Genomic DNA, 13,041 nt, shown 5'->3' with positions numbered 1-13,041 from the left:
TGTTTGAAAAGGCATTTTATATAAAACATGATTTAGAAATGCGCTTTACCTTAACGTCCCAAACGGACGTTAAAGTAAACCGCGGTTTAAAACAATGTTTTATATATTTTGGTCACTAAATTTTCTTCCCACTTATTTCGGTATTTTGAGTCTAAAAAGACCACAATTGAGTTCCAGACTCTTTATCCACCTCCCTCCCTCCTGGAACTTGTCCAATATTCGGTCTCCGTCAATTCAACTTCCGTATTCACTTCCTATCAATTCAGGTCCATTTTCTTTTCAAAAATTTTGACTCAGAAAACATCCTATATTGTATCTTCATATATTCAAAAGGTATATTAGTAGTTTTCTTCGACATTTAGATTTTTGTATCTTCATATATTCAAAAGGTATTTTCTCTCATGGTTCATATTTTGGATTAGGCTCGTAAAAGCAAAATGTAGTCCATTGGTAATCTCGTGTTTTCCTATTGAATACAAACACAAATTCCACGAAGCACCTTTTTTTCCTGGAAGGGGCTTGGGGCTGACGGATGCATGCACTGCAACAAGAAAACAATTGGGCAAGAAAAAACCAAAAAATTACAGAAAACTTACAACTAATACCTTCCCTGTTTTGGGAAAATCTAGTGCTAGTGTCCCCAAGAATGTTAGGCAGTATTAGCAGATTGGCAACTCAATATTCGCACACGAGACATGTAAACAAATACATCCGAGTTTTAAGTTATATGTACTGTAATTGTATACAACTTTTGGAGTAAAAATTCTTGACAGTGCATATAACTTAAACTCATTTAATCTGTTACACCGGTTAAGGTTGACCTTACCTGAACCACCTTTTTCTCATCAAGCTGAAGTTCCGAGACTAAAAAGAGGTAACCCCTCTTTTAAGTCCCTATGAATCACTCTTGTTTCAGTCGCTCTTAACTGGATTAGTTCAACAAATATCTGAGGACTAAAACAACCAAGAAAGAATATCTAATGAAAGATGAGAATCAAATATATCTAAGGGGTGCCGTTTCAGAACCGACCTGCTATGCAGAGAAGAACTGTACTGAAAACATAAATAACCATAACCAGCTGGTTGTCATTGTACTATGTACATAAAACATTCGATGATTTTTCAACACACAAGTTTGAAGAGAGAAAAATGTCTGTCTTAGCATAAGAGGGAACTTATGTAGCTTAGCAAAGGCGGGATAGAATTATTTAGCGGTCCTCCATTGCAGCTCAACTTGAATCCGTCCATTTTTTGAATCTATGAGGTTGTACTTCTCGTTGATCCTTGTGTTGTGGACGACATCTGAAAGACTTATATCAATATACCCTAACACTTCCTGTATTAAGAAGTACACCAAAAGAAAAAAAGCTAACGCTTTAGTAGGGCAACGAACAACTGAAAACAGTAGCATATAGAAGCAGCCTACTCCATCCTTTCTGGAATACGTGTTTTTATCTTCCAAGTATAATAATACTACCTTCCATCTGCTTTTCGACTTTGTCGAAAACAGAAAATATAACATTTCATCTTGAGAGAGTGTTACTGCTTAATCGCCCATACTAAATTGATCATAGGAATACATGGCAGAGCCCTATATACGAGATATCCAAAATTGATAAAAATAATTGGTGAGTTGGCAAGAGATCAAAAGCTTATGCAGCTCATATTTAGGGATACTAGGGCATGGTTATCTCTTAATTTTATTTCTATTAGAAAAGTCATGCCCTAACCATGTCAAGTCCTTAATTGAAGCCACATATAAAGTTAATAAATTCATTACTATTAGGGAAAGTATTGTACTAATGTTTTCTTTCCCAAAAGAAGGTCCATAAATTCATTAAATTAATTTTTTTTAAATACTCATTATTGCTAAATGAAAACTCTGAATTAATTGAAGATGATAACTCTTTTTTGGGGTCCTGGGAGGAGGGCCACGGGAAAATTTGCAGGACAATATAAACAAGAGAACATATTTCTTAGGAACTCATTAAAATAGGAAAACCAGTAATATCTCATGAAATAACTGATGGCGGATGGATTTGAGCTTTTGAAACTAAAAGATGGCATTATTATGATTTCTAAGGACACTTTGACTCATACACTAGATGGTGATCTTAAGTTTTCGACAAATATTACTTGCAGCATTCAGTCTGCTGATGAGGAAAATATATAAGAGTAAATTGCAGCTTACGTACCTTTGGATGTAGAAGGCCAATCCTTGTTGAGGTGCTGATAACTTCCACATGCAGTTTATCATTCACGGGAGGCTCCTCCAACACAAAACTAAACTCCTCTTCCCATCTTGGATCCCTGTTCTTCTTCACTTGCTGCAATCACAAAGGAGAAATCACTTCTAGTGCTTACATGGGCAAAATTCAGCAGTAGTATGGGACATTTCTCAAGTTCAGATGAAATTCAAAGTAGTTACACAGTAAGAAAAGCTTTTACACAGGTTTCTAATAAGATGACCTCCATAAGTTGTTACGTATGACCTAAGTAGATTAACAATGAAGGCAAAAGTGCAATTTAGAAACATAAAAGGGGGTTAAATGATAAAAAAACCGATTCTAATTCTATATATTCCTTCTTATTATTATGCCTTTATCTCAGAGAGAAAAGATCAAATGTTGAATCCATTTATTTTCTTGGTATTCAAGCAGGTTGGAATATGTATTATCATAATAATGGTAGAAACGAAATCATTTTTGTTTTGATATTCTATACAAAATCCTATAACTTAATTAATAAGTCTAAGTAGCAGAAGTCTGTTTCTAGGGATCCTTCCATTTGTACTTGTTGAAAATTTCAATAAATTCCAACCCAATTCAATTTAAGTAGAAAACGAGACCTTATCATTGTGAAACTTACAAAAATAGCAGACGGGAAAAATTTCAGTCATCCAAATCAGGAGAAGAAAAAAACAGATAAATAAAACATCAAGGAGTTTTTCATACAAGTGGCGAAAGGTCCCTAACCTCTTTCCATTAAGAAAACAAACTTGCTGGTGATACCGATGCTATGCTTCCAGCAGGTACTTGCCCCTAACCTATTTCCATTAAGGCCTTAGGGGATCAGGATTCTGGAGAAAATGGTGGGTAATGAAAAAGAACAGGTTGGAATCTAAGTAACTTGTTGTGGAAGTATCGGTTATTTAATGCGGAATCAGCATAACCTTGCTCATACTATGTAGATGCATTATGGGAGGACAATTTGCTAGGACAAGGACCTCTGAAGGGTCTCTTCCCTGATATTTTCAGTTTGTGTCAACAACAGAATGCAACTATAGAAGAGGTATGGTCAGACCAAGGTTGGAACCTCACATTCAGAAGACTATTAAATGATTGGGAGATTGACAGAGTTGTGGAATTCTACAGTGCTTTGCAGCAGTCAGTGGCATCAGCTCAAACCAAGATCAAGACATGATCAATTGGCAAGGTAATAGTCGAGGGAAGTTCTCGGTTAAAGATGCTTACAAGGAGTTTAACCTGTCCAATAATCAGGTGGAATGCTGGCCATGGAAGATGATCTGGAAAATAAAAATCTCATACAAGATGGTCTGCTTCACATGGTTACTGGCAAGAGAAGCAGTTCTAACTCATGACAATCTAACTAGAAGAGGATTCCAATTGTGTTCCAAATGTTATCTATGTGAAGAGGAGGCAGAGACAATTCACCATCTGTTTCTGCATTGCAAGTTCACCACCCAGATATGGAGAATTTTCATTAGTCTGAGGGGAATTCAATGGGCAATGCCAGGAAGAGTCCTTGATATTCTGGCAAGCTGGAGTAAAGTGGGCACACTATCTAGAGAAAGAGAGAGATGGAGGATTGTCCCAGCATGCATATGGTGGACAGTTTGGGAAGAGAGGAATCAAAAATATTTTGAAGATAAGTCTAGCAACATTCAGAAGATTAAGATGAAATGTTTAGCTCTTTTTTATTTTTAGTGTAAAGGTCAGCTTTTGGAGGATCATGAATCCATTTTAAATGTATTAGAGTCCTTATAAGGAGAAGAAGGACTAGGAGTGTCTACTTTTTACTAGGGCACCCTTTTTGTAATTATGGGTGACTTCACAATTTTAGTGAAGTCTTATATCAATATACAACTATGTTACCTTTTTCAAAAAAAACTATGTAGACGCATTATTTCTTTTATTTTAAATACATTTATTTGGTTATTCACTCTATAAGCTTGGGATATAAACAAGTTTTGAGTTATCTTTTCACTTCTTAATAATCACTCCTCTCACAGCTGCTTGCCTACTCCTCTCTACCATCTCTGATTGACGGCTGTCTCTGTATCTGTTCTGATTTACGTATTTCCCTATCCATATTTCAATCAGTCAGGTAATTTCAATGTTTAATTAGTGAAACTTAGTTGGCTAATGCAAGTTTATGATGAAGATGCAAAATGACCAATGCTCCCTATAAGTCCAGTTTGTGGATAACCAAATTACCACAAAGATTAGTTTTAAGCCTGAAAATATACTGTACTGAAGTAAGTTAATAACGCAATATGTTTAGAACAACGTCGAAATGTGTAGTATGAGTCGATTGTGAGGATTTATCATATCCAAAAATCAACATAGATAATGTAGTACTGACATATGCAGATTTGCGCTAAAACTGACTTCCAATTAAGCGAAGGGTCAAGTTAAATTAAATTGGGACATTTTTTTTTTTTGGGGGGGGGGGGGGGGGGGGGTTAAAGTATCGTCTTTTCACTTGTGGGGTAGAGCTGCAGTCAGGTTGTAGGTTCAAGGTCAGGCGCTTTTATAAACCATATCTAAGGAGAGAGCAATGAAGGGCTAAAGAAAATGGCAAGTAGGCACCTTAGTTTTTCTCTCCTCCCCTTTAAAGATAATCCTGACATATGGATTAGTGTGGTTCTTTCCTTCAACATCTTCAGCTTGATGGACTATAATTACAAGGACACCTCCCCCTGGTGGCGTTCCTTCGGGAGCTTTTAAAACTGTTCCAGCCTTTTCAAAATCTTTTGGCAAATCCTCCTCCTTAAACGGTTTATACGTCAATTCTACTACAATCTGTCCGCGTTGCTTGTCATTCTGAACATCAGTCAGATCCATATTCTTCAGGAGATCAAGTGTCATAGTTTTTGACTCATCAGGAGTCAAATCTCTCAGCGGGACGATATTTGTACCCATCTTGTCATGTTTCCCAATCTGATACAGAAGGCAAAAAGAAGCTTGAGACACAATAAGTAAAGTAATCTAAATGAATTAAATCTTGAAAGTTACCTGCTCCCAATCATAAACAGAGATCTCCAATGCTTGTGATTCCGGATTTTTAACTACCATACTAAATTCCTCATTCCACTCTGGATTTAAATTACTATGCTTCACAGTGGTCTTTTTAGATGGAAGCTTTGACTCTGTAAGCTTAAGTTTTACATAAGGATCAGATGCGCCCAATAGGTCCTTCTTTCTCAGCTTCATTGCCCTCAAAATCTTAACATGTAAAATCCCAACTGGTCTTTTCATGGCTCTACATATTCCCAAAATGAAATAAGTTATTACGAGGAATTTGTGAAGTGAGTCAAAGAATGTGGGAACAAAATCAAGATGTAGCATACTTGGATGGATCCAAAATTTGTACTTCTAGAGCTTTAGGCCATAGATACATGTTAGCAACTTGATCTTTAATTGTCTCCTGCAAACAAAGCTCTAACTGATATTAACATATGATCTTTAGTAACAGCTAAACAAATACGTTATCCCAGGCACATCTTCACAAAGCAAAGCAGTAGAATATCTAACAGGTGATTCACCTCCTTAAACATCAAAACTTACAACTCTGGATTCTATCAAGACATTTATAATAATTTTCTAGCAGCTTTCAAAAGCCAAAAGCTTACACACACACACAAATAAAAATTAACAATTTTAAGGGTTTTTTAAATGACCGAGGATTCGGGAGGATTAGTGGCACACTGTTCGGAACTCGGTGGATAATGGGCCCGCCTCTCAGTCCTATTCCACTTAATATCAAGCTTTGTCAGTGGCACGGTTTGAACCCACACGCGTGTCTAACCACACGTCAGGTGTTGTGCTCTAACCACTAGACGCCCTTGGGGGAAATCAATATTTCCAGGATCTTTTGGGCAAATAGTCAAATACAGCAAACATAATATTTCAAAAGAAATAAATTGTCATAAAAGACAATAATACCTGGACAAACCTGTACAACCCAGGAATGGACATGAGATCAGCACCCAATAACTTCAACCCGAAGTCAACATGTGGCTAAAAACCAAAATAAAAAAAAGGAGGACATTAACAAGACAGTAGCATAAATACACAATCATACATTGAACAAAAGAAATAGATCTTCAAAATGGAAAGTAAAACCAAAGCAGTGATACTACATCCAGGACATTAAGAGCAACTAAGTACGTAATGGTGCACTTCTGCATTGTGCACGTCAAGCAAATTCATTTCACCGCCTGATTTTTTCCATACAATAACCCATCAGAACAAGAAAAAGATATTCAATCCGGAACATGTTAACATTCTCGGGATAGAGAAAAGGACACTGACCAATGATACTGTCTCAAGTATTTCATACCATTATGAAGCCAGTTGGCTTGACACCAACCACAAAACATTTAACTATCTGCCATTATTACTACTGGAAGCATGTTTGCAAGCAACATGCCTTCTTCTCCCAGAAATGTGACTGACATACCTTCTCCATAAGTGACACAAAGATTTTGGCAAAACAAGGAAAGCTCGGAACTAGAGGCTTCAGAGTAATACGTGGAGCTGCAAAGATCTGCAAGTCGATAACCTGAAATATCCACTTAAGCAATTACAACTTTCTATCCAATTACAACAAATGTAGGCAGGCACTTTATTTTTCTCAAAATTTGGCAAAATGCAGAACAGTTAAAAAAATTGCAAAACCTGAACAGTTGCTTTCAATCCAAATGCTTTGACCGCAACAGTGACATTAGGATTGCTGGCCCATTTTAAGTATGGTTCCATCATCAACTCTTTTTCATCAGTAACATAGACCTTCATACCTGCCAGCAGCAGAACCTTAGGTGAAGTTTATGTTGAAGCTAAGTCAAAACTCCTATAACACACTACCTTATTTATAAACCATCATATTAAAAGTTTTAGATCACAATTCCATTGCATCCAAGTTCTGACATATACCGAGGGTCAAGAAAGTAGTTGAGAGGGAGAAAGAAGATGAGCTATTGCAGCTTATCAGAGCAACCAGTAAGAAGAATGGGAAGAGGTATATGAAAGGTGTTGCAACAACTCTATGAAAGAGAGAGAATATCCCGTGCAACACTTTAATAGTAATAACACCACTGTTCCCAGAAATTCATAAACAGAAAAAACTCCCCAAGTAACTCCGTCAACTAGTTTGTTTCACCTTCCCTTCTTATCTGTACAAGACGTTCAAGATCATGGGTTTGCATCTTTCTGTCGAAGATATAAGCTTTACTAACCGAACTTTTCAAAGACTATTTGGTGGTGCAGTCAAATTCATTAACTTACACCAAATACCAAACATGATACTTATCAAAAAGGGGAAAAAACTCTTATTATGTGTCGAAACGACAGCATCTGCTAGTTTGAGGGTTAACTCCTTGACAATTATATATTAATGTGACCTTCAGCTAACAAATGGAACAACTACAAAGTAATGCATTGCATTCTCTGATGCCATAACCATATTCTTACCCTACATAACTGATACTTCTTCTTACGCAGAACATTTACCTAGCCAACTAAAACATCAAGACCACTAAACAATTATCATCTAATGCATTTCTACGATAGGAATGGAAAGCATACGAGTAAGAGAGGGCATCTTCTGTATCTTATTCTTAATTTCTTATGCCGCATATTAATTTCCTCGTAAGTCACAACACTATCTAAAAATAGAAGGACCAACTAATTTTGTTAATGGACATTAAGAAACCACTAACCTTGGAAAGTAGGTGGTAAGGACCCCAAAGTCAGTGTTTCAAATTCAACAGACTCAATTTTATACTTTGGAATTTGCTCCGCAATAATAGGTGCAGCAATATTCTTCGCAGTCCTGCAAATAGCCTGTTTATATAAACTAGGTTAGTTTACTTCCTTTTTTGACAGTTATCGATGAGAAAGAAATTCAAAACATGGTTGAGAAATGGAGAATACCTTGTCCAGATAAGGCCACATGAGCTCAAGAAATTTGTTGAGCCAGTCCACCTTCAGCAACAAACAAAGGAAATAAAAATATAATTCACAGCTCAACTTCAAGGATGCAGGTTAAACATGTAACTAAATGCATACACGGTCATAATCCGGACATTTAACCCAAATAGGAATTTCAGGAAGTAATTGCTGCAAGCTTTGAGTGTCTCGTTCGACCAATGGACGAATAACAGGGTCCTGATTGAGAAAATGAAAACCATTAGCTGTTCCAAAGGTGCTGATTGTGTAAAATAGAAAATGTAATCTCCTCCACTGATACAAGTGCAGAAGTGAGACATATGAAAGATATCAATGAGCAAGAAGGAGAAGAATTTAGCATGAGTAAAGTTTGTCTCAAATGGCTGCCCACTGAGATATCACATTAAAACATATTTCACTTTTTTTTTAAAAACATGAAACATGACTTATACCCACAAGTTCTAAAAACTATCATAAATACCCAACAGCACCTTCATCAATAACATTCGTTATATTATTGCAAACCATAGTCCTGAACATAAATAAATTTGGTATAAAATTATCATTTTTATAATGAACTACATAATACACTATCAGATGACCGAGAAGACGAAGCAACATTGTTACAAAAATAATAAATGGTGCGCTCTTTTATAAAATACAAAAGTTTGGGGCAATTTTTAAAAAATATAATAGTAATATTTTGGGCCAAAACCAGCTCTTGAGATTTGGGTTTTGGTTTTTGGGAATTTGCCAAAATATGGATAAAATTTATGAACAAACATGTATTTGCCAAAAAAAATCCAAATAAATATTGGCAAAATCTATGGCCAAACGGGTTACAGTGGAGGAAAAGATGGTTGACGTCCTCCAGCTGCTCTTCACATAACACACATCTGTTGACAAGTTGCATATCCCTTCTCTGTAGGTTGCTTTGTGTGAGACAAGCTTCTCTAGATACCAACCAGGAAAAACATTTAACCTTGGGAGAGGCCAGCCCCTTCCAGATGGGTTTCCAAGGCCATGGAGTATTCAGTGGGTTAGATTATGTCAAAATAGCATAACATGATTTCACCGAGAATGTGCCTTTCCAATTCGCTGTCCAGATGAGGCAATCAGAGGTAGGAGAAGAAGAAGAAGAAGAAGAAGATCTATGGAGAAAGTCCAAGAGACTCAGATACCTATCCACCTCCCAATCGTTTAGATTTCTCCTGAAATTGATCAGCCAACCATGATCCAATCTGAAGTCTGAAATGAGAGCATTTCTCGAGGAAGTGATTCTGTAAAGGTCTGGGAAGCTGTCTTTAACAGGAGAGTTGCCGTGCCAAATATTTGCCAGAATTTAGTCTTTCTACCATCCCCCACTTTTATTGAAGAGTGCAACATGAAGAAATCCCACAATATCCTGATATGTTTCCAGATACCAAGTCCTAAAGGAGGAGGAGTAGGTTTGGTGGTCCAGGGATCAAGAAGATCATACTTGGAGCAAATTACAGCCCTCCAAGGAGAGTTTTCTTCTTGATTGAAACGCCAGATCCACTTACACATTGGCTACTGTTATGCGCATTCAAATCCCTAATCCCCAATCCTCCAAACTTCTTACTTCTGAAAACTGTGTTCCACTTGACTAAGTTAAAAGATCTCCTATCTTTGTTACGTTGCCAAAGGAAGTCTCTGCGAATTTTATCCAACCTTCTGGAGACACTTACAGGCATGGAAAAAAGAGCCATGGTGTAAGCGGGTAAAGAATCCAGAACACTGTTGACCAACACCACTCTCCCTCCTGGTGAGAGATATTGTCTTTTCCAAGTAGACAACTTTCTCTCGCATTTCTTTCTCTAACACATCACTCTAGATAGATATAGCATTAGATTTGGCCCCCAGAGGAAGGCCCAAATATTTTGCGGGAAGGGAACCGATGTTGCAACCCATAATATCAACCAAAAGTTGCATATTAGGAACCAGATTGATAACATACAAGTGGCTCTTTAGATAATTGATATGCATACCCGAAGCTTAATATGTTTTGATAAAGTAATTCACATTGATGTGAGAAACAGTCGTCATTTTCAGCTTTTAGTATCACCCCTCTAGTTGTCATTTACCTTCCTCAGTGCTCTGGGAGTTCACACTAACAGGTAAAGGAACTCCGTCTCCACTGTCCAGTCATTTCAGCAGTCTATGTAATAGTACTTTATAGAGAGAATCTATTATTTTGCCATTCTTCTTCCAAATGTCATGTTTTGCTATGTAATGTTCTGTTTTTAGAGTTAGTTTTGAAAATCAACTATTCTTAAGTCTTGCTAATTTCACCTGAATCTTAAACCTCAAATGATTCCTTTATCTTCTACACTGTAGAGTGTAGATATACATGCTATAAATACTTAAATAGATGGAAATCAGCCATCAATGTGCATCACCATACCACCCGGCTTCCACGGCTAAACCCTATTTTCTTTCCTAGTTTAAAGGGACGTCACTGCTGAAATCATCTTTATCTCTTCAAGATATTCCTCATTCATAGAGTAATGTAATGATCCCAAACCTCCAGCTCCTAAATTCTATACTTCTTTGGATCAGTCCTCCATAAAGCTTGTTTCATTACGAAATCTCCACATTAAGTTACCTAATAATGCACTATTGAATACCAAAAAATCTTTCACTCCAAGCCCTCCATACCTTTTCGGAGATGTGACCAAATTATCCAACTGAAACTTCTTTCTCTCATCAATTGTGTCATACGAGAAATTTATTCTCAACATCTTTAATTTTTTTGGTCACACTAACCAGTGTGGGCATAAAAGACAAACAATGTGTAGGGATGCTTGACAAGGTTCTATTAATCTGTATTTCCTTAACCTCTTCGACAATGACAAGCTGACAACAACATGATCATAGACTTACACCATTTAAGAAGGCCAGAGTCCTCTATGAAGAGTTGACCAAGTTTGATTGAGGGTTGACTGGGGATCGACCACGTTTGACCAAGACTTTAGACTTCCAGAAATATTATTCTCATAAACAAATAACCTGTGGGCCACACGTCCACCCACCTGGGCCACATAATCTACTAGTTATTTAGGATCTTTACTTTGTATTACAGACTACTCCATTAACTCGCATATAAATAGGAAGTCTTTTAGTTTATGATGTTTTGATGAAGAATTCTCTTGTGAGAGAATTCCTTTGTGGAATTGACCTTTACCTCTAAGCCTGATCTTGATGTTATGACTCTATCCATTTTAATAATAGAAGGATCAGTCTCAAATTAGAATAGAGGAGGCCAGCAGTAGGTTGACGATCAGCGTTCAAATTATATTAATCTTTAGATTGATACTTGTCTAAGTTGTAATGGAGGCATTCAATTTGAGAGAGGAACACTACTGTCTTCATAAATTTAGGAGGCTTACAACAAGAAGGGTTTAATAAATATTACACGGAATTCATAGGATTCGTTTTTTAAGTAAGCGAGATTTCGAGGCTAGTGTAGCTTCTTCCGCATTACTAAACGTTAATTTCCTTGGGTATATGAGCTCAACTTGGGGAATGACCACTGAATTATGTAAATCAACTCAAATAGGAAATCACGATGCAGATATTCTTCTCCACCACCATAACCAATCTAGTAGAAGCACATAAATATAGCACCAACAATCAACCAACTACACCTCGATTTCAATCTAGTTGCAACCGGCTACATGAATCTTCTATATCACGCCCACTCATTCCAATAATAAACATAAAATTTCAGCACCTATTTGCAAGTACTCCAAATTTTTTAGATGCTTGAAATAAAATGTCTTCAAGCAGGCAAATGAAAATATAGAACTTCACCGGACGTGTTTGTCACTTGAGACAATGAACTTAAAACCCCACAAATCAACAAATACACTAAACACTGAATAGAGGAAAGTGCCAACGAAAAACATACCTACTGAAGCACAATCATAAATAAAGATAGAGAAAGAAAGACAGAGGTAGCACCTTAACATCGTTTGGCTGAAAAAAAATGAACATAAAGTAACCGATCACCAAGCCAGCAGAAACTCCAACTCCAAATCCACAAAAACCCAGTATAGAACTCAAAAAACCCATCTCTATAACCCTCAAAATCAAATCAAATCAAAACGTTCCAAAACAACATTTGGAATCTAGTCCTCGGTGTTTCCACTTCCCTCCTCCCAAATAAACCGCCAGAAAAGGAAAAAAAAACACGTGGACCCATAGATAGCTTGATACTCTCTTTAATTTCTTGAAAAGACATAACTACCCTTAAATGATCCATGGCTTAAGATGCGTGTCCTTGGTTGTCTTTTCATATTAGTCTTCTGGACAAACGTAACGCCAAGTTGACGAACTAAAGTGCCCAATTGACTGTGTCGGTAACCGGCGGAAGAGGGAAGGATTTTTAGACACACACGCTATGCTTTGTTTGGAGTTTGGGTTACCGACATGATCCCACCTATAGTCAGGATGCCACTAAACACAGTGCAGAAAACATTTTTGATCAAAATAGACCTGATGTATGAGATCACTCATTATTACTTCTTATGGAAGCTGATGATGCGAACTTGATATGAATAATGTTCTCTTATTTCATTTATTATTATATCACACTATTTCGTTTTAATTTAATTTTAAAATTCCTAGACTTTATTCTCTTAGGGGTTATTTGGTTTGAGTATATAGAAAGAAATTATTATGGTATAAAGGAGTTGTAATAGTTACTCAATGTTTGGTTTATATCTTCAATTTACGTATAGCTAATCCTTATATAAAGTTATACACCAATTTTGATATAATTTTTTATCTTTTCCATAAGCCTACGAAGGCCAAACATCCAATGGTA

General features: G+C 36.7%; 1 protein-coding gene across 2 annotated transcripts; it reads right to left on the bottom strand.

Moving 5' to 3' along the window:
- Nucleotides 1-978: 978 nt before the first annotated feature.
- LOC104232646 (synaptotagmin-1-like) lies at nucleotides 979-12,691 on the bottom strand. 2 transcript variants are annotated; one of them, XM_070170879.1, is made up of 12 exons: nucleotides 12,177-12,373; nucleotides 8,313-8,411; nucleotides 8,178-8,228; nucleotides 7,964-8,087; nucleotides 6,924-7,042; nucleotides 6,706-6,807; nucleotides 6,189-6,263; nucleotides 5,594-5,670; nucleotides 5,259-5,505; nucleotides 4,833-5,183; nucleotides 2,196-2,327; nucleotides 979-1,336 (listed from the first exon to the last, which is right to left on the bottom strand). In XM_070170879.1, exons 1-12 carry the CDS (start codon nucleotides 12,285-12,287, stop codon nucleotides 1,205-1,207), a joined length of 1,620 nt encoding a protein of 539 aa, XP_070026980.1. In that variant the 5' UTR covers nucleotides 12,288-12,373; the 3' UTR covers nucleotides 979-1,204. The 2 variants fall into 2 exon arrangements, with proteins under 2 accessions (XP_070026980.1, XP_070026981.1); XM_070170880.1 differs by lacking the exon at nucleotides 8,313-8,411 and having other exon boundaries at nucleotides 12,177-12,691.
- Between the last annotated feature and the right edge of the window lie 350 nt (nucleotides 12,692-13,041).

Source organism: Nicotiana sylvestris, chromosome 3, assembly GCF_000393655.2.
Source record: "Nicotiana sylvestris chromosome 3, ASM39365v2, whole genome shotgun sequence".
In the NCBI taxonomy this organism is placed as follows: Eukaryota; Viridiplantae; Streptophyta; class Magnoliopsida; order Solanales; family Solanaceae; genus Nicotiana; species Nicotiana sylvestris.
Note: the sequence above shows the minus strand (reverse complement) of the source record. Positions and strands in the feature narration are given on the sequence as shown.